Below are 21,341 nucleotides of genomic sequence, written 5' to 3' on the forward strand. Positions count from 1 at the left end.
CCGCACACTCCCACAGACCCACAGACCCACACACTCCCACAGACCCGCACACTCCCACAGATCCGCACACTCCCACAGATCCGCACACTCCCACACATTCCCAGTGACCCACACAGTCCCACACACTCCCACAGACCCGCACACTCCCACAGACCCACACACTCCCACACACTCCCACAGACCCACACACTCCAACACACTCCCACAGACCCGCACACTCCCACAGACCCACACACACCCACAGATCCGCACACTCCCACACACTCCCACTGACCCACACAGTCCCACACACTCCCAAGGACCACACACTCCCAGAGACCCACACTCTCCCACAGACCCACACACCCCCAAAAACCCGCACACTCCAACACACTCCCACAGACCCACACACTCCCACAGACCCACACACTCCCACAGACCCGCACACTCCCACAGACCCACACACTCCCACACACTCCCAAAGACCAACAGATCCCCACAGACCCACACACTCCCACAGAACCATACACGCCCACACACTCCCACAGACTCCCGCACACTCCCACAGACTCTCATACACTCCCACAGACCCACACCCCCCCAAAGACACAGACTCTCCCAAAGACCCACACACTGCACAGACACACACACTCCCACATACTCCCACAGACCCAGACACTCCCACAGAGACCCACACACTCCCACGGAACCACACAATCCCAGAGACTCTCACTCTCCCACAGACCCACACACTCCCACAAACTCCCACACACTTCCACACACTCCCACAGACCCACACACTCCCACATACTCCCACAGACCCACACACTCCCACATACTCCCACAGACCAAGAAACTCCCACAGACCCACACACTCCCACACACTCCCACAGACCCACACACTCCCACACACTCCCACACACTCCCACAGACCCAGGCAGTCACACACACTCCCACAGACCCGCACACTCCCACAGACCCACACATTCCCACATACTCCCACACACTCCCACAGACCCACACACTCCCACACACTCCCACATACTCCCACATTCCCACAGAGACCCACACACTCCCACAGAACCACACACTCCCAGAGACTCACACTCTCCCACAGACCCACACACTCCCACTGACCCACGCTGTCCCACACACTCCCACAGACCCACACACTCCCACAGACCCACACACACCCACACACTCCCACTGACCCGCACACTCACACAGACCCACACACTCCCACACACTCCCACAGGCCCACAATCTCCCACAGGCCCACACACTCCCACACACTCCCAAAGACCCGCACACTCCCACACACTCCCACAGACCCAGAAACTCCCACAGACCCACACACTCCCACAGATACACACACTCCCACAGACCCACACACTCCCACAGACCCACACATTCCCACAGACCCACACTCCCGCATACTCCCACACACTCCCACAGACGCACACACTCCCACAGACCCACACAACCACACACTCCCACAGACGCACACACTCCGACAGACCCACACACTCCCACAGAACCACACACTCCCACAGAACCACACACTCCCACAGAACCACACACTCCCACAGAACCACACACTCCCACAGACCCACACACTGCCACACACTCCCACACAGTCCAACCGACCCGCACACTCCCACAGACCCACACACTCCCACCAAACCACACACTCCCACAGACCCACACACTCCCACCAAACCACACACTCCCACAGACGCACACACTCCCACAGACCCACACAACCACACACTCCCACAGACGAAAAACACTCCGACAGACCCACACACTCCCACAGAACCACACACTCCCACAGAACCACACACTCCCACAGAACCACACACTCCCACAGACCCACACACTCCCGCACACTCCCACAAACTCCCACAGACCCACACACTCCCAAAGACCCAGAAACTCCCGCACACTCCCACAGACCCGCACACTCCCACAGACCCGCACACTCCCACAGACCCGCACACTCCCACACACACACACATTCCCAAAGAGCCACACATTCCCACGGAACACACACACTCTCACAGACCCACAGACTCCCACAGACACACACCCACAGACCCACAACACTCACAGATAGACACACTCCCACAGTCTCCCACAGACCCACAGACACCCAAACACTCCCACAGACCCATACATTCCTACATTCTCCCTCAGACCACACACGCCCACAGAGCCGCACACTCCCACAGACCCACACACTCCCGCAGACCCGCACACTCCCACAGACCCGCACACACCCACAGACACACACCCTCCCACAGACCCGCACACTCCCACACACACACACATTCCCAAAGACCCACACATTCCCACAGACCTACACACTCCCACAGACCCACACACTCCCACAGACTCCCACAGACCCGCACACTTCCACAGACTCCCCCAGACACCCACAGACCCACACACTCCCACAGGCCCACACACTACCACAGGCCCACACACTCCCAAAGACCCGCACACTCCCACAGACCCACATACTCCCACACACTCCAACACACTTTCACAGACGCACACACTCCCACAGAACCACACACTCCCGCACACTCCCACAAACTTCCACAGACCCACACACTCCCAAAGACCCAGAAACTCCCACGGACCCAGAAACTCCCACAGACACACACACTCCCACACACTCCCAAAGGCCTGCACACACCCACAGACCGCAAACACCCACAGACGCCCACACACTCCCACAGACCCGCACACTCCCACAGGCCCGCACACTCCCACAGACCCGCACACTCCCACAGACCCGCACCCTCCCACAGACCCGCACCCTCCCACAGACCCGCACACTCCCACAGACCCGCACACTCCCACAGACCCGCACACTCCCACAGACCCGCACACTCCCACAGACCCGCACACTCCCACAGACCCGCACACTCCCACAGACCCGCACACTCCCCCAGACCCACAGACGCCACAGACCCGCACACTCCCACAGGCCCGCACACTCCCACAGACCCGCACACTCCCACAGACCCGCACACTCCCACAGACCCGCACACTCCCACAGACCCGCACACTCCCACAGACCCGCACACTCCCACAGACCCGCACACTCCCACAGGCCCGCACACTCCCACAGACCCGCACACTCCCACAGACCCGCACACTCCCACAGACCCGCACACTCCCACAGACCCGCACACTCCCACAGACCCGCACACTCCCACAGAACCGCACACTCCCACAGAACCGCACACTCCCACAGACCCGCACACTCCCACAGACCCACACACTCCCACAGACCCACACACTCCCACAGACCCACACACTCCCACACACTCCCACAGACCCACACAGTCCCACAGGCCCACAAACACCCACAGATACGCACACTCCCACAGACTCACACACAGTCCCACAGACCCGCACACTCCCACAGACCCACACACTCCCACAGACCCACACACTCCCACACACTCCCACAGACCCACACAGTCCCACAGGCCCACAAACACCCACAGATACGCACACTCCCACAGACTCACACACAGTCCCACAGACCCGCACACTCCCACAGACCCACACACTCCCACAGACCCACACACTCCCACACACTCCCACATACTCCCACAGACCCACACATTCCCACACACTCCGACATACTCCCACAGACCCACACACTCCCAAAGACCCGCACACTCCCACAGAACCACACACTCCCACAGACCCAGAGACTCCCACAGACCCACACACTCCCACGGACCCACACACTCCCACAGACCCACACACTGCCACACACTCCCACACAGTCCAACCGACCCGCACACTCCCACAGACCCACACTCTGCCACCAAACCACACACTCCCACAGACCCACACACTCCCACAGACCCACACACTCCCAAAGACCCAGAAACTCCCACAGACCCGCACACTCCCACAGACCCGCACACTTCCACACACACACACATTCCCAAAGAGCCACACATTCCCACAGAACGCACACACTCCCACAGACCCACAGACTCCCACAGACACACACACACCCACAGACCCACACACTCCCATACACTCCGACAGACCCACAACACTCACAGACAGACACACTCCCACAGCCCCGCAGACTCCCACAGACCCACAGACACCCAAACACTCCCACAGACCCACACATTCCTACATTCTCCCTCAGACCACACACGCCCACTGAGCCGCACACTCCCACAGACCCACACACTCCCGCAGACCCGCACAATCCCACAGACCAAAAACTCCCACAGACCCACACACTCCCACAGACCCACACAATCCCACAGACGGGCACACTCCCAAACACTCCCACAGACCCACACATTCCCACAGACCCACAGACTCCCACAGACTCGCATACACCCACAGACACACACATTCCCAAAGACCCACACATTCCCACAGAACTACACACTTCCACAGACTCCCCCAGACACCCACAGACCCACACACTCCCACAGGCCCACACACTACCACAGGCCCACACACTCCCAAAGACCCGCACACTCCCACAGAACCACACACTCCCGCACACTCCCACAAACTCCCACAGACCCACTCACTCCCAAAGACCCAGAAACTCCCACACACTCCCACGGACCCAGAAACTCCCACAGACACACACACTCCCACATGTTAAATCTGTGAATCTTGAGGTATGGTGTCCGTTAGTAAATAGACAGAGACTGTGGAGGAACAATCAACAGGTGTTTACTGGATGAGGGTTGCTCGAAAACTAAACGTACAGATCCCTACTCAGGGTTTATATACAGATGTGGTCACTGCCGGTACTACAGTATACAGGAGCTGTAAAAGTAGTTCTCCCCTTAAAGGTACATACACAACAATTCCTCCCCTTTTAGATTAACAGTACCATAACATTCATTTAACAAGTAAATATCAACTAATTACAATTAACACTTTTAACATGCCACATTAACTGAAAATAGTCCATTTATAAATTCAGTCTTTGGGGCGGCTTTCTGGCTAGCGCCTTTCCTGAGTGTCTTGCTCTTGGTGCGGAGGCAATTCTGGCCCTCTGTCGTCGGTTGGTTCATCACCAGGTATGCGAGACATGGGGTTGACTCGTTCCTGTGACTCTAGGATCTGGTCGACATGGCGCCTCACAATATTCTCCCCAAACATCCACTGTGTACATTAGTGGCCCCTGCCGTGTGCATATCGTTCTTGGTTGCCATGGAGAGGAGGGCCACTCCCATGGGTGTAGAGGGGCATGTGGTGGTGCATTTTGGACCTTCTGGCATCCTGAGCAGCTGTTTGTCAGGTCCTCGATTTGCTGATCGATCCTTGGCCACCACACATAAGCCCTTGCAAGGCTTTTCATTTTCACTCCTCCCAGATGGCCGTCGTGAAGCTCATTGAGCACTCTCTCCCTTAACTTGGGTGGAATTACCACTCGGGATCCACACATCAAGGTCCCCTGGCATACTGACAGCTGTTCTCTTCTGGATGAGAATGCTGGCAACAGTGATTTGCCATGTTTTGGCCATCCCTTCACCGTCAAATCATATACCCGAGACAGTGTCGGGTCATTTCGGGTCTCCTTCTCTATACCAGCGTTAGTTACTGGCAAGCGTTCAATTATAGTCGAATAAAATATTTCGACAGGGTCCACTGCTGGTGCTTCCTCCCTTTGTAGCCATTGCGCAGTCATCACTGGAACGCCCTTGTTTGGATTGAAGATGGAGACAAGTGGTTGGTGGTCAGTCAGCAAGGTGAACTTCTGCCCGTGTAGATAGTGGTTGAACTTTTTCACTCCCCACACTAGGCTGAGGGCCTCCCTGTCGATCTGGGCGTAGCTACGCTCGGCTGAGGTTAGTGACCGAGACGCAAAGGCTACTGGCCTCTCCGAGCCATCCGGGAATTTGTGCGACAGCACCGCTCCAATACCATAGGGTGATGCATCACACGCCAACTGAATTGGTAGTGCTGGATTGAAATGAGCCAACACCTCTTTTGATATGATCAATTCTTTGCACTTCTGGAAAGCTCGTTTACCTTCGTCATTCCACTTCCATGGTACCCCCATTTGCAGTAGGGTGTTCAGTGGGTGTAGTACTGTAGACAAATTCGGCAAGAACTTATGGTAGTAGTTCACCAGCCCGAGGAACGACCTCTTCATTACAGGAACGACGGGTGTAGCCCCCTCGCTCCCGTCCACGTTGGACAGTACTCCAGAATGTTCCAAACCTTCCAGCTCTGCTTCGACGGCTGGGCGGATCGCATAAGGCACCGGTCTGGCCTTCAAAAACTTTGGGCTCGCATTTTCCTCTATTTTGGTTGTTGCTGTTATGTCTTTTTGTGTTCCGAGTCCCTCCTGGCACACTTCTTGTGCGTCAGTTAGCATTTTTGACAGTCGCCCAGGTGTGACGTCGTCATCCTTTTTGGCATCTACCGTCAGTGCTTGTATGGAATGCCAATCTAATGGTATCTTCCGGATCCATTCACGTCCTAGTAGTGGTGGTCCTCCATCTAGCAATACATATATGTCCATTTTTGGTGTTTCCTTGCCATTGTATATCACGTCCACCCTTATTTTTCCTTTGGGGTAGACTTTTTTTTCCGTGTACATCTTCAAGACAATCTCTGTATCTCTCAAGGGTATATGTGAGAATAGCCGCTTGTAGTCCCTTCAGTTTATGACTGTTAGGGCTGATCCTGTGTCCAATTCCATTTTCACTTGGACTCCGTCTATCTTGAGCGTGACCCAGATAGTTTGGTGATCCTCCATTTTGGTTACATTATGTAGTTCCAGAGAACCCAGCTCCTTGCTTCCGGAGTCTGTATAACTTTCCTGTTCGTCTGAACTACTCTCCGTCACCTTATGTACCTTTTTGTACTTCTCCTGTGGAGATTTCTTGCTGCTGGTTTTCTTTTCCGACCTGCAGACTCCTGCTCTGTGTCCTACTTTTCCACACTGTCTGCACACTTGGTCCTTGAACCAACAATCCTTATGGTCATGTGTTGTTCTGCCGCAGCGATAGCACTTTACTATTCCGTATGACATTTCATTTGTGCCATATTCTTGCGGTCTCCATTGTATCTCTGCAGCGCCCCGTGCTGCTGCTTCATGTGATACTGCAATGCTGAAAGCCGTGTCCAGCGTAAGATCCTTTTCTGATAGAAGCCGTTTCTGGGTTCCTTCACTTTGAAGCCCACACACAAACTTGTCCCTTAAAGTATCAGCTAGTCCCGTTCCAAACTGGCAGTGTTTTGATAGCTTGCGCAGTTCCGTTAGATACTCAGCATTACTTTCGTCTTTATGCTGCTTCCTTTTGTGAAACTTAAATCTTTCTGCTATCAGGAGCGGTGTGGGGTTTAAGTGGCCTGTAGGATTGCCACTGTGCTTTCAAAATCCTTTTCCACTGGCTTCTCTGGGGTTATTAGGTTTTGCAGTAAACCATACGTTTTTGCACCCATGGAATTCAACAATACCAGTGCTTCCCTGGCATCAGGCACTTCATTCGCCCTGCAGTGCACCTCTATGCGTTCGACATATGTCGTCCAATCTTCGACTTCATTGTCGAATGCTGTGACACTGCCACTCTTCTGCATCCCTCGGTGTGGTTAGACTGGCAAAGAAAAATGGCGTCTCCCGCGCTCTCCCTTCTTCTCCGCCGGCTCAAAATGGCATCTCCCGCGCTTCCCCTTCTTTTCCGCTGTGGCTCCAAAAGAAAATGGCGTCTCCCGCGCTTCCCCTTCTTCTCCGCTGCGGCTCAGCCTCTGAACTCCGGCTGCGTGCTCTGCTCACTTCTTCTCCGCTGGGGCTCAGCCTCTGAACTCCGGCTGCGCGCTCTGCTCGCCCCTCCCGTGCGCCTCTCTCTCCGACGCCGTTCGGGCCTGAACACCGGCTGCGCGCTGTGCGCTCCACCCTCTCTCTCTCTTCTTTTCTCCCTTTTTCCTTCTTTCTTTTTTTTTCCTGTCGCTCGGTCCTCAGCCCCGGCCGCGCGCTGTGCGCTTCACCCTCTTTCTTACCCCGTCAATGCTGTTTGGCCTTTTTCACAAGCCCAGCTCTCCACAGCCTCCTCTGCGATGTTGAAGTTTTCTCCGGATGGCCGACGCCCGTATTCCTGCAATCGGCCTTCTTCTACAGAGTTGCAGGTAGGTTTGAATCCACTCGTCGTCGCCACTGTTAAATCTGTGAATCTTGAGGTATGGTGTCCGTTGTTGTGTATGTACCTTTAAGAGAGAACTGCTTTTATACTGTAGTGCCGGCAGTGACCACACCTGTATATAAAGCCGTAGCAGGCTTCTGTACTTTCAGTTTTTAGACTACCCTCAGCCAGTAAACACTGTTGATTGTTGATCTGCAGTCTCTGTCTTTTTATTGAAAGATTCACGGATCTAACAGTGGCGACGAGGTCGATTCGAACCTACCTGCAACTCTGCATTTCCTCCCAACGATTCGCTCCTGGAGGACAGTGGAAGAAGTCGAGGCCAGAAGCACGGGCGTCGACCACGAGCAACCGCCCAGTCATCCGGCAGAGAGTGAGCATTGCAGGGGAGGCTGTTGAGAGCCGGGCTTGGTTCTCCAGCCACGACGATCCAACAACAGGCTGGCAACAGGTACAGCACAGACCCTTCCCGGACAGCGGCGGCTGGAGCCGACCGACGGCACAGAAAAGGCCGAGCAGCATCGACGGGGTAAGAGAGAGGGTAAAGCGCACAGGGCGCAGCCGGGGGTTGAAGACCGAGTGGCGTCGACGGGAAAACAAAAAAGAGAGAGAGAGAGTAAAGCACAGCCGGGGTTTAGCACCGAGCGGCGGCATCGGGAGAGGCGTACAGTAAAATGCGCAGAGTGCAGCCAGGGCTTAAGGGCTGAGCAGTGAGAGCGGGAGACGCCATTTTAGAAACCACAGCGGAGAAGAAGGGCGAGCGCGAGAAGAAAGGGAAGCGCGGGAGACACCATTTTAGCCAGTCTAACCACACCCAGGGATGCAGAAGAGTGGCAGTGTCACAGCGTTCAACAATGAAGTCGAAGATTGGGCGACATATGTGGAACACATTGAGGTGTACTGCAAGGCGAATGAAGTGCCAGATGCCAGGAAAGCACTGGTTTTGTTGAATTCCATGGGTGCAAAAACGTATGGCTTACTGCGAAACCTAATAACCCCAGAGAAGCCAGTGGATAAGGATTTCGAAAGCATAGTGGAAATCCTACAGGACCACTTAAACCCCACACCGCTGCTGATAGCAGAAAGATTTAAGTTTCACAAAAGGAAGCAGCATAAAGACGAAAGTAATGCTGAATTTAACGGAACTGCGCAAGCTATCAAAACACTGCCAGTTTGGAATGGGACTAGCAGATACGTTAAGGGACAAGTTTGTGTGTGGGCTTCAAAGTGAAGGAACCCAGAAACGGCTTCTATCAGAAAAGGATCTTACGCTGGACAAGGCTTTCAGCATGGCAGTATCACACGAAGCAGCTGCACGGGGCGCTGCAGAGCTACAGCGGAGACCGCAAGAACATGGCACCAATGAAATGTCATATGGAGCAGGGATGTGTTATCGCTGCGGCAAAACAACACACGACCAGAAGGATTGCTGGTTCAAGGACCAAGTGTGCAGACAGTGTGGAAAAGTAGGACACATAGCAAGAGTCTGCAGGTCGGGGAAGAAAACCAGCAGCAAGAAATCTCCACAGGAGAAGTACAAAAAGGTACATAAGGTGACGGAGAGTAGTTCAGACGAACAGAAAAGTGACACAGACTGTCAAAAATGCTAACTGACGCACAAGAAGTGTTCCAGGAGGGACTCGGAACACTAAAAGGCATAACAGCAATGATTAAAATAGAGGAAAATGCAAGCCCAAAGTTTTTTAAGGTCAGACCGGTGCCTTATGCGATCCGCCCAGCCGTCGAAGCAGAGCTGGAAGGGTTGGAACATTCAGGAGTACTGTCCAAAGTGGACTGGAGTGAGTGGGCTACACCCATCGTTCCTGTAATGAAGAGGTCGTTGAGTAATACACCTGGGGAGCCAAAGAAGGTTCGCATCTGTGGGGACTTCAAGGTGACAGTGAACCCAGTCCTTCACACAGTACAATATCCGCTTCCGCGGATAGAAGATATTTTCGCCTTGCTATCTGGAGGAAAACGCTTCACGAAGATTGATCTGGCCCAGGCGTACCTGCAAATGGAGGTAGAAGAAGCCTCGAAACAATACCTCACGATCAACACTCACAAAGGTCTCTACCAATATAACCGGCTGGTGTTCAGGGTAGCTTCGGCTCCGGCTATTTGGCAAAGGGCAATGGATCAAGTCCTGCAAGGGATTCCAGGGACCCAGTGTTATTTGGACGACATCCTGGTCACGGGCGAAAATGACAGTGATCACCTCGCCAACCTGGAGCAGGTGCTCACTAGATTGAAGGGATATGGGCTACGAGCTAATCGCCACAAATGCGAGTTTTTCCAGAAGCAGATCTCGTATTGTGGCCACGTTATTGATGAAGAGGGGTTACATAAGTCGCCATAAAAGATTGAGGCAGTAGTCAAGGCTCCGGCACCAGAAAATGAGTCACAACTGAGGTCGTTCCTCGGACTGGTGAACTATTACCATAAGTTCTTACCAAATTTGTCTACAGTATTACACCCACTGAACACCCTACTGCAGACGGGGGTACCATGGAAGTGGAATGACGAATGTAAACGAGCTTTCCAGAAGTGCAAAGAATTGATCACATCAAAAGAGGTATTGGCCCATTTCAACCCAGCACTACCAATTCGGTTGGCGTGTGATGCATCACCCTATGGTATTGGAGCGGTGCTGTTGCACAAATTCCTAGACGGGTTGGAGAGGCCAGTAGCCTTTGCGTCTCGGTCACTAACCTCAGGCGAGCGCAACTACGCCCAGATTGACAGGGAGGCCCTCAGCCTAGTATGGGGAGTAAAAAAATTCAACCACTATCTGCATGGGCAGAAGTTCACCTTGCTGACTGACCACCAACCATTGTTTCCATCTTTAATCCAAAGAAGGGCGTTCCGGTGATGACTGCACAACGGCTACAAAGATGGTCCCTTTTTCTAGGGGCGAACCAATATGAAATAGAGCATAAGGGCACGAAACAGCATGGAAACGCTGATGGGCTATCACGCCTGCCACTGCCTACTGTGGAGGAAGCACCTGCAGTGGACCCTGTCGATATATTTTATTCGTCGATAATTGAACGCTTGCCAGTAACTAACGCGGATATAGAGAAGGAGACCCGAAATGATCCGACACTGTCTCGGGTATATGATTAATGGTGAAGGGATGGCCAACACATAGCGACTCACTGTTGCCAGCATTCTCATCCAGAAGAGAACAGCTGTCAGTATGCCAGGGGACAGTGATGTGTGGATCCCGAGTGGTAATTCCACCCAAGTTAAGGGAGAGAGTGCTCAATGAGCTTCACGAAGGCCATCTGGGAGGGGTGAAAATGAAAGGCCTTGCTAGGGCTTATGTGTGGTGGCCGGGGATCGATCAACAAATCGAGGACCTAACAAAGAGCTGCCCAGGATGCCAGAAGGTCCAAAACGCACCACCACATGCCCCTTTACACCCATGGGAGTGGCCCTCCTCTCCATGGCAACGGGTGCATATTGATTTTGCTGGTCCATTCATGGACTCAATGTTCTTAATAGCAGTGGATGCGCATTCGAAATGGCCTGAGGTGATCAAAATGTCCTCCACCACTACGGAGAAAACGATTGCAGTCCTACGGACCATATTTGCCAGGAATGGCTTGCCAGAGCAGATTTGCTCTGATAATGGACCACAGTTTGTGTCCGAAGAGTTTCAGAAATTTATGAGAAGGAATGGGGTAAGGCATTACACATCCGCCCCGTATCATCCAGCCACAAATGGATTGGCCAAGAGGTTCGTACAAACCTTTAAAAAGGCAGTAAGGGCTATGTGCGATGACGACAGTCCACTGCAGCATAAGGTGGACAATTTCCTGTTAGCCTACCGAAATGCGACACATGCAGTTACCAACCAGACCCCAGCCATGATGTTCTTTAACCGAAGGTTGAGATCTCGTCTGGATTTGCTCAGACCAAATGTGCGAAGAAATGTTGAGAATAAGCAATTCCAGCACATCAATGAGAAGCCGACAAGGAGCTTCAATGTAGGACAACCAGTCTTGGCCCGCGACTGCCGAACAGAGAAATCGCAACCCGGAACGATATGCACAAGGCAGGGGCCACTAATGTACACCGTGGATGTCGGGGAGAACATTGTGAGACGCCATGTCGACCAGATCCCAGCGTCACAGGAATGAGTCAACCCCATGTCCCGCGTACCTGGTGATGAACACGACATACCGATAGCATCTACCCCAGAAACAGTAGCATCAGAAGCTGATGAACCAACCGACGACCGGGGGCCAGAATTGCCTCCGCACCAAGAGCAAGACACTCAGGAAAGGCGCTATCCAGAAAGGATCAGGAAGCCGCCCCAAGACTGAATTTATAAATGGACTATTTTCAGTTAATTTTGCATGTTAAAAGTGTTAATTGTGAAATGAATGTTATGGTACTGTTAATCTAAAAGGGGAGGAATTGTTGTGTATGTACCTTTAAGAGAGAACTGCTTTTATACTGTAGTACCGGCAGTGACCACACCTGTATATAAAGCCATAACAGGCTTCTGTACTTTCAGTTTTTAGACTACCCTCAGCCAGTAAACACTGTTGATTGTTGATCTGCAGTCTCCATCTCTTTAGTGAAAGATTCACCGATCTAACATCCGTTAGTAAATAGACAGAGACTGTGGAGGAACAATCAACAGGTGTTTACTGGATGAGGGTTGCTCGAAAACTAAACGTACAGATCCCTACTCAGGGTTTATATACAGGTGTGGTCACTGCCGGTAGTACAGTATACAGGAGCTGTAAAAATAGTTCCCCCCTTAAAGGTACATACACAACAACACACACTCCCAAAGGCCCAGACACTCCTGCACACACCCACAGACCGCAAACTCCCACAGACCCACACACTCCCACAGGCCCACACACTCCCACAGACCCGCACACTCCCACAGACCCGCACTCCCACAGGCCCGCACACTCCCACACGCCCGCACACTCCCACACGCCCGTACACTCCCACACGCCCGCACCCTCCCACACGCCCGCACCCTCCCACTGATGTGCCTCAATAAGTTCCGAGACTCGATGTTAGCGAAACAAAACAAGGCTTTTATTAACTTAGAAAGTAACACGTAAAAGAGAGAGATGTCTTCCTTCTGGAGGCTGAGGCCAGACTGAGCCAGCTTACAAAAGGGGCCAGGTATGGGCGGAGCCCTACACACAGCACATTCCAGCACATTCCAATACATAATACAATGAGGACTGGGGGAAGGGAAATGACACTGAAACCGACCACAGTCACAGGCAGTGATGAATGGAATATATTTCATCACATTCACCCCTTCTATAGATTTAGTCTGTTCAGGGGTTTGAGAGTCCTCTGCGACCGACGTGGTGCCGCGGGTGTCGGCTGGGTGTCCCCGGTAGCCTCCTGGGTCTCTGCCGGGGGTGCCGCCAGGGTTGTTGAAGGGGTAGTTGGTGGGGGTGCCGTTGGTCGATGTTCTTCCGGGGGTGATGAAAGAGTAGTGGGTGGGTAAGGGTTGCTGTGATCGTTGAAAAGAGTAGTGGGTGGGTAAGAATTGCTGTGATCGTTGTCGCTGCTATTGCCGTGGTTGTTGTCGATGCCGGCTGGGGCGACGTCTTTAATGGACACGGTGTCCTCCCTTCCGTCGGCGTGCCGGACATATGCGTATTGGGGGTTGGCGTGGAGTAGGTGTACTGGCTCCACGAGAGGGTCCGTCTTGTGGCCCCTCACATGCCTTCGCACGAGTACCGGACCTGGGGTGGAGAGCCATGACGGCATGGATATGCCTGAGGTGGATTTCCGGGGAAAGACAAACATACGTTCATGAGGCGTGGCATTAGTGGCCGTACACAATAGCAACCGTATCGAATGGAGCACATCCGAGAGGACTTCCTGCCAGCGGGAGATAGGGAGGCCCTTGGTCCTTAGAGCTAGAGTGACTGCTTTCCACACTGTCCCGTTCTCTCGCTCCACCTGGCCGTTACCCCGGGGGTTGTAGCTGGTGGTACGGCTCGTGGCGATCCCCTTGGACAGCATGTACTGGCGTAGCTCTTCACTCATGAAGGACGCCCCCCTATCCGTATGGGTGTAGCTCGGCATACCGAACAGGCAGAACAGGCTGTTGAGGCATTTAATGACCGTGGCGCTGGTCATGTCTGGGCAGGGGAAGGCGAATGGGAACCGGGAGTATTCGTCCACAATGTTCAGGAAGTAAACATTGCGGTCGACGGACGGGAGGGGGCCCTTGAAATCTAAGTTGAGCCGCTCAAAGGGCCGTGTAGCTTTGATTAAGTGGGCTCTATCTGGGCGGTAGAACCGAGGCTTGCACTCAGCGCAAGTGCGGCAGTTCCTGGTCAGAGACCGAACTTCCTCAATCGAGTAGGGTAAGTTACGGGACTTTATGAAGTGGAACAGCCGTGTGACCCCTGGGTGGCAGAGGTCGTTGTGGAGGGTCTGTAGCCGATCCCCGGTGGCGCTGGCACACATCCCTCGTGAGAGGGCGTCAGGGGATTCGTTAAGGGCCCCTGGCCGGTAAATGGTGTCGTACTCGAAGGTGGAGAGCTCGATCCGCCACCTAAGAATCTTATCATTTTTAATCTTCCCCCTCTGTTTATTGTTGAACATAAACGCTACCGACCGCTGGTCGGTAAGTAGGGTGAAGCGTTTGCCGGCTAGGTAGTGGCGCCAGTGGCGCACTGCCTCCACGATGGCTTGGGCCTCCTTTTCCACGGAGGAGTGTCTGATCTCGGGGCCTTGGAGGGTCCTCGAGAAGAAAGCTACGGGCCGCCCCGCCTGGTTGAGGGTGGCCGCCAAGGCGAAGTCAGACGCATCACTTTCCACTTGAAATGGAGTGTTCTCGTCCACTGCCTGTAGCGTGGCCCGCTCAATATCCTGCTTAATGCTTTTGAAGGCGGCGTGGGCCTCAGCAGAGAGCGGAAAAGAGGATGCTTTCAAGAGGGGGCGGGCTTTGTCGGAGTAGTTGGGGACCCATTGGGAATAATAAGAAAATAACCCCAGGCACCTTTTCAGGGCTTTGGGAGTGTTGGGCAGGGGCAGCTCCCGTAGGGGGCGCAATCGTTCGGGGTCTGGTCCGATTTCCCCATTCTCCACCACGCTGCCTAGTATGCAGAGGCGCGTGGTGTTGAAAACGCACTTGTCCTCGTTGTAGGTGAGGTTGAGTTTTTGTGCGGTTTCCAGGAACCTCTCGAGGTTCGAGTCGTGATCCTGCTGATTGTGGCCGCAGATGGTGACGTTGTCGAGGTAGGGGAAGGTTGCCTGCAAGTGGTGGTCATCGACCATGCGGTCCATCTCCCTCTGAAAGACCGAGACCCCATTCGTCACCCCAAAGGGGACTCTGAGGAATTGGTAGAGGCGTCCGTTCGCCTCGAAGGCGGTGTACGGGCGGTCCTCTGGTCTGATAGGGAGCTGGTGGTACGCTGACTTGAGGTCGATGGTGGAGAACACCCGGTATTGGGCGATTTGGTTCACCATTTCTGATATGCGGGGTAGCGGGTAGGCGTCTAGTTGGGTGTACCTGTTGATTGTTTGACTATAGTCGATCACCATCCGTTTCTTCTCGCTACCCCTTACCACTACCACTTGGGCGCGCCACGGGCTGTTGCTGCGTTCAATAATGCGCTCTTTCAGGAGCCTGTCTACCTCGGTCGCGATAAACCGCCTGTCCTCCCAGCTGTACCTCCTGCTTTTGGTCGCTATTGGCCGGCAGTTAGGGGTAAGGTTCGCGAATAGCGAAGGTGGCTTTACCTTCAGGGTAGCCAGACCGCACACTGTGAGGGGCGGCTGGGTCCCACCGTACTTGAGCGTGATGCTTTGGTGGTTGCACTGGAAATCCAGGCCCAAGATCACGCTCGCACATAGGTTCTTCATGATTAACACTTTAAAATTATCGTATACATTTCCGTTAACGCCCAATTGTACCGTGCAGTAACCCAGAATGGTCGATGTCTGGGTTTTATCAGCCATAGAGATGGTACCCTGAGTAGGGACCACCTTTAGGGAGAGTTGCTGTGCCAGTTCAGGGTGGATAAAACTCTCCGTGCTTCCACTGTCAATTAAGCATTTAACCCGGCACCCGTTTACCTCGATGTCCACCATTGATTTGGATAGCGGGTGCGGCCTGGTCTGGTCCACTGTGACCGATGCCACTGTAGGGCCCTGATCGATACAAGATGGCGTCCACGCTGTCTGCTCATAAGATGGCGGACCCCACGAGGTCGGGCAAGATGGTGTCCAAGATGGCCGCTCCCACGGCGCACACGCGGCGGTTGCGGGTTTTCCGGCGGTTGGTTTTCCGGCGGGGTTCCCTCTGCACACCTTCCCGAAGTGCCCCTTCTTACCGCACTTAAAGCAGGTGGTGCCTTTCGCCGGGCACAGGTTTCTGGTGTGCTTTGGCTGCCCGCAGAAGTAGCAGTTGGGTCCCTGATGCGTCGCGGCTGTCGTAGGGCTTCTGGGGGGAGAGCTGGGCCCCGCCGGTGTCGGGCTGCCGGGCGGGGAAGATGCCTTCCAAGATGGCGGCGCCCTCGGTGCGCACGTGGTGGCGTGGACGGCGCGGGCTGAAGAGTAGGCGTCCGAGTTTCTCTGGGCCACATCCAGGGACCGCGCGGTGTCCGCAGCCTGTTTCAGGTCCAACCCCGTTTTTTCCAGCAGTCTTTGCCGGATGTAAGTGGAGCTGAGGCCTGTGATAAAGGCATCGTGAACAAGCTCGTCGGTGTACACTGCGGCTTTTACATCTTGGCACTTACAGTCTTTGCCAAGCATTTTCAGGATGCTTAGGAACTCCTCCACCGATTCCCCAGGTCGCTGTGCGCGAGTAGCGAGTAGATGCCTAGCATACACCTCATTCGTAGGCTGCTGGTAATGCGCCTTTAAGATGTCGCAGGCGGCCAGGTACGTATCGGCGTCTTGGATGAGGGGGTAAACCCGGTGGCTTACCCAATTCCGCAGAATTCCGAGTCTCATCCTCGCAGCGTCCGTAGCGTCTTTGACGGCTGCGGAATTGTCCAGGAAGAATTCCATACACTCAAACCAGTGTCCGAAGCGTGCTGATGCGTCCGGAGCATGTTGATCCAAATCCAAACGTTCGGGTTTCAGGAGTTGGTCCATAGTGTTGAAAAATAAGTTAATAAAATTGATGTGCCTCAATAAGTTCTGAGACTCGATGTTAGCGAAACAAAACAAGGCTTTTATTAACTTAGAAAGTAACACGTAAAAGAGAGAGATGTCTTCCTTCTGGAGGCTGAGGCCAGACTGAGCCAGCTTACAAAAGGGGCCAGGTATGGGCGGAGCCCTACACACAGCACATTCCAGCACATTCCAATACATAATACAATGAGGACTGGGGGAAGGGAAATGACACTGAAACCGACCACAGTCACAGGCAGTGATGAATGGAATATATTTCATCACACCCACACGCCCGCACCCTCCCACACGCCCGCATCCTCCCACAGGCCCGCACACTCCCACAGGCCCGCACACTCCCACAGGCCCGCACACTCCCACAGGCCCGCACACTCCCACAGGCCCACAGACCCGCACACTCCCACAGACCCGCACACTCCCACAGACCCGCACACTCCCAAAGACCCGCACACTCCCACAGACCCGCACACGCCCACAGACCCGCACACTCCCACAGACACGCACACTCCCACAGGCCCACAGACCCGCACACTCCCACAGACCCGCACACTCCCACAGACCCGCACACTCCCACAGACCCGCACACTCCCACAGACCCGGACACTCCCACAGACCCGCACACTCCCACACACTCCCACAGACCTGCACACTCCCACAGGCCCACACACTCCCACAGACCCGCACACGCCCAGAGACCCACACTCTCCCACAGACCCACAGACTCCCACAAATACACACACTCCCACACACTCCCACAGACCCACACACTACCACAGACGCACACACACCCACAGACCCTCCCACAGACTCACACACTCCCACAGACCCGCACACTCCCACAGACCCACGCACTCCCACAGACGCACACACACCCACAGACCCAGACACTCCCAAAGACACAGACACTCCCACACACTCCCACAGACACAGAAACTCCCACACACTCCCACAGACCCACACACTCCCGCACACTTCCACTAACTCCCAAAGACCCAGACACTCCCACACACTCCCACAGACCCGCACACTCCCACAGACCCCCACACTCCCACACACTCCCACAGACTCCCACACACTCCCACACACTCTCACAGACCCACACACTCCCACAGATCCAAACACTCCCACGGACCCACACACTCCCACACACTCCCACAGATCCACACACTCCCAGAGATCTACACACTCCCACAGACCCACACAATTCACAATTCACAATTCAAATCGCTTTATTGGCATGATAAGTTACATCTTATGTTGCCAAAGCATCAAAATACATTTATGGTTTACCACATAAACGCAGTTCTATTCATACAGTGTATAAACAGGTATATCCCGGAGTGTATAAATATACATTCGCATTGTTTATACATATTCTTTTCTTAGTTTACTGGTTGTCTCTCTGTTCATGGCAAGCTGTAACATAGCGTGCCGCCAGTGTTATACAGCTTCTCTCCTCTCCACACTCCCACAGATCCACACACTCCCACAGACCCACACACTCCCACAAACCCACACACTCCCACACACTCCCACAGACCGACACACTCCCACGCACTCCCACACACTCCCACAGACCCGCACATTCACACAGACCCATACATTCCCAGACGCACACACTCCCACACACTCCCACAAGCCCACAGACCCACACACTCCCACAGACCCACACACTCCCACAGATCCACACACTCCCACAGACCCACACACTCCCACAGATCCACACACTCCCACAGACCCACACACTCCCACAAACCCACACACTCCCACACACTCCCACAGACCCACGCACTCCCACACACTCCCACAGACCCGCACATTCACACAGACCCATACATTCCCAGACGCACACACTCCCACACACTCCCACAAGCCCACAGACCCACACACTCCCACAGACCCACACACTCCCACAGACCCACACACTCCCACACACTCCCACAGACCCGCACACTCCCACAGACCCGCACACTCCCACAGACGCACACACACACACACACTCCCACAAGCCCACAGACCCACACACTCCCACACACTCCCGCACTCCCACAGACCCACACACTGCCACAGACCCGCACACTCTCACAGACTCCCACAGACCCACAGATTCCCACAGACCCACACACTCCCACACACTCCCACAGACCCACACACTCCCACTGACCCTCACACTCCCAGACACTCCCACAGACCCACAGGCCCACACACTTCCACAGACCCACAGACTCACACACTCCCACAGACCCACACACTCCCACACACTCCCACAGACCCACACACTCCCACAGACCCACACACTCCCACACACTCCCACAGACTCACACACTCCACAGACCCACACACTCCCACACACTCCCACAGACCCACACACTCCCACAGACCCACACACTCCCACACACTCCCACAGACTCACACACTCCACAGACCCACACACTCCCACAGACCCACACACTCCCACACACTCCCACAGACCCACACACTCCCACATACTCCCACTGACCCTCACACTCCCAGGCACTCCCACAGACCCACAGACCCACACACTCCCACAGACCCACATACTCCCACACACTCCCACAGACCCACACACTCCCACATACTCCCACTGACCCTCACACTCCCAGACACTCCTACAGGCCCACAGGCCCACACACTCCCACAGACCCACAGGCTCCCACAGACTCACACACTCCCACACACTCCCACAGACCCACACACTCCCACACACTCCCACTGACCCTCACACTCCCAGACACTCCCACAGGCCCACACACTCCCACAGACCCACACACTCCCACAGACCCACAGACCCACACACTCCCACAGACCCACACACTCCCACAGACTCCCACAGACCCACACACTCCCACAGACCCACACACTCCCACACTCCCACTGACCCACACATTCCCACAGACCCACACATTCCCACTGACCCTCACTCCCATAGACCCACACGCACCCACATTCCCAAACTCCCACGGACCCACATTCCCACAGACACACAAACACAGCACTTTCAATAAGATTGCTGATCCATAGTGATTCCATCAGTCTGAGCCATGTAGTCAAACATGGTAATTCAGAAATCTCTATAAGACTCAGCATAGCCCATTCCAGAACAGCAGCTTTGTGTTACAAATGTGTTTTACTTCTTAATCCAATTTGTGGTTCACAGACTCTTCACACTGGCGTTATAAAGCCACAATTAAATGGTTTGCATTCATAGATGTTCGACCAGGTCTTCACCTAACACAGCCTAGCTCCTGAAAGGGTGCTGGAGATGGCCGGTTTTATTCTCCACAGTATTTCTCTGAAAGACCCGTAACCACGCCAGGAGTTAATAATAAACCAGCATGAGCTCTTTAGTATCCACACGCAGGCCGAACCTGAGTCAAGGTGAGGGATTAGCCGCACTGGGCACTCACCTCACACCCGTACAACTGGTGGAGCTGAAAGTCCAGCCACTCCTCGATGTCCAGTCTCCTCTGCAGGTCCTTCCTGTCGTACCGGACCGTGAACTTGCCCAGTTTCCGCTGCGACTGAGGCTCCTCTTCCTTGCTGGGGGACTGGAAGTAGACGCGGGACTGCGTGCTGGGCTCCGCCATCGTGGGACAGACCTGACTTGACTGATCAGTGCAATAAGACACCTTGCGGTTTGAGCTGCAGCAGCCCTGTGCATGCGTGTGAGATCAAGAGGAGTGCAGCCGTCACTCCCTTCCCCCTCCCCCTTCTCTTCACTGGCAGATGGGAGACACCAGCACTGAAACGCAGTCTGTGTGACAGTCTGGACATAAAATACTCTGAGAAAACAATGGCACAGTCCCAGTCTTGTCAGCATGAAATGCTGTTGATTCAATGATTATTGCGGTAATAAAGCTTCACAGATTAAAATCGACGGTTGCTACGTGATATAACCGATTCATCCAGAGCTAATCAAGCAGCTCACAGATCAGCAGTTTGAATAGCAGTCTTATTTCTTAAGATTTTCAGGAACTCCCTCCCTGAACCTCTCCGTCTCTCTACCTCTCTCATCCTTTAAGACGCTCCTTAAAA

The 21,341-nt window shown here is 54.2% G+C and overlaps 1 protein-coding gene across 3 annotated transcripts in view; it reads right to left on the minus strand.

Annotated features, from left to right (window-relative positions):
- ppp1r14d (protein phosphatase 1 regulatory inhibitor subunit 14D) overlaps window positions 1-21,079 on the minus strand; it is a 126,293-nt gene extending 105,214 nt beyond the window's left edge. The window contains exon 1 of one of the 3 annotated variants that reach the window (XM_086003633.1): window positions 20,714-21,075. In XM_086003633.1, the coding sequence (XP_085859759.1) occupies window positions 20,714-20,893 (180 nt within the window). In that variant the 5' untranslated portion in view covers window positions 20,894-21,075. Of the gene's footprint in view, window positions 1-20,713 lie in introns of all 3 variants that reach the window. The other 2 variants (XM_086003631.1, XM_086003632.1) reach the window with 2 other exon arrangements.
- Window positions 21,080-21,341: the final 262 nt, after the last annotated feature.

This window comes from Somniosus microcephalus, chromosome 12 (assembly GCF_052327205.1).
Source record: "Somniosus microcephalus isolate GS21.2 chromosome 12, FLI_Smic_1.0, whole genome shotgun sequence".
Lineage (NCBI taxonomy): Eukaryota > Metazoa > Chordata > Chondrichthyes > Squaliformes > Somniosidae > Somniosus > Somniosus microcephalus.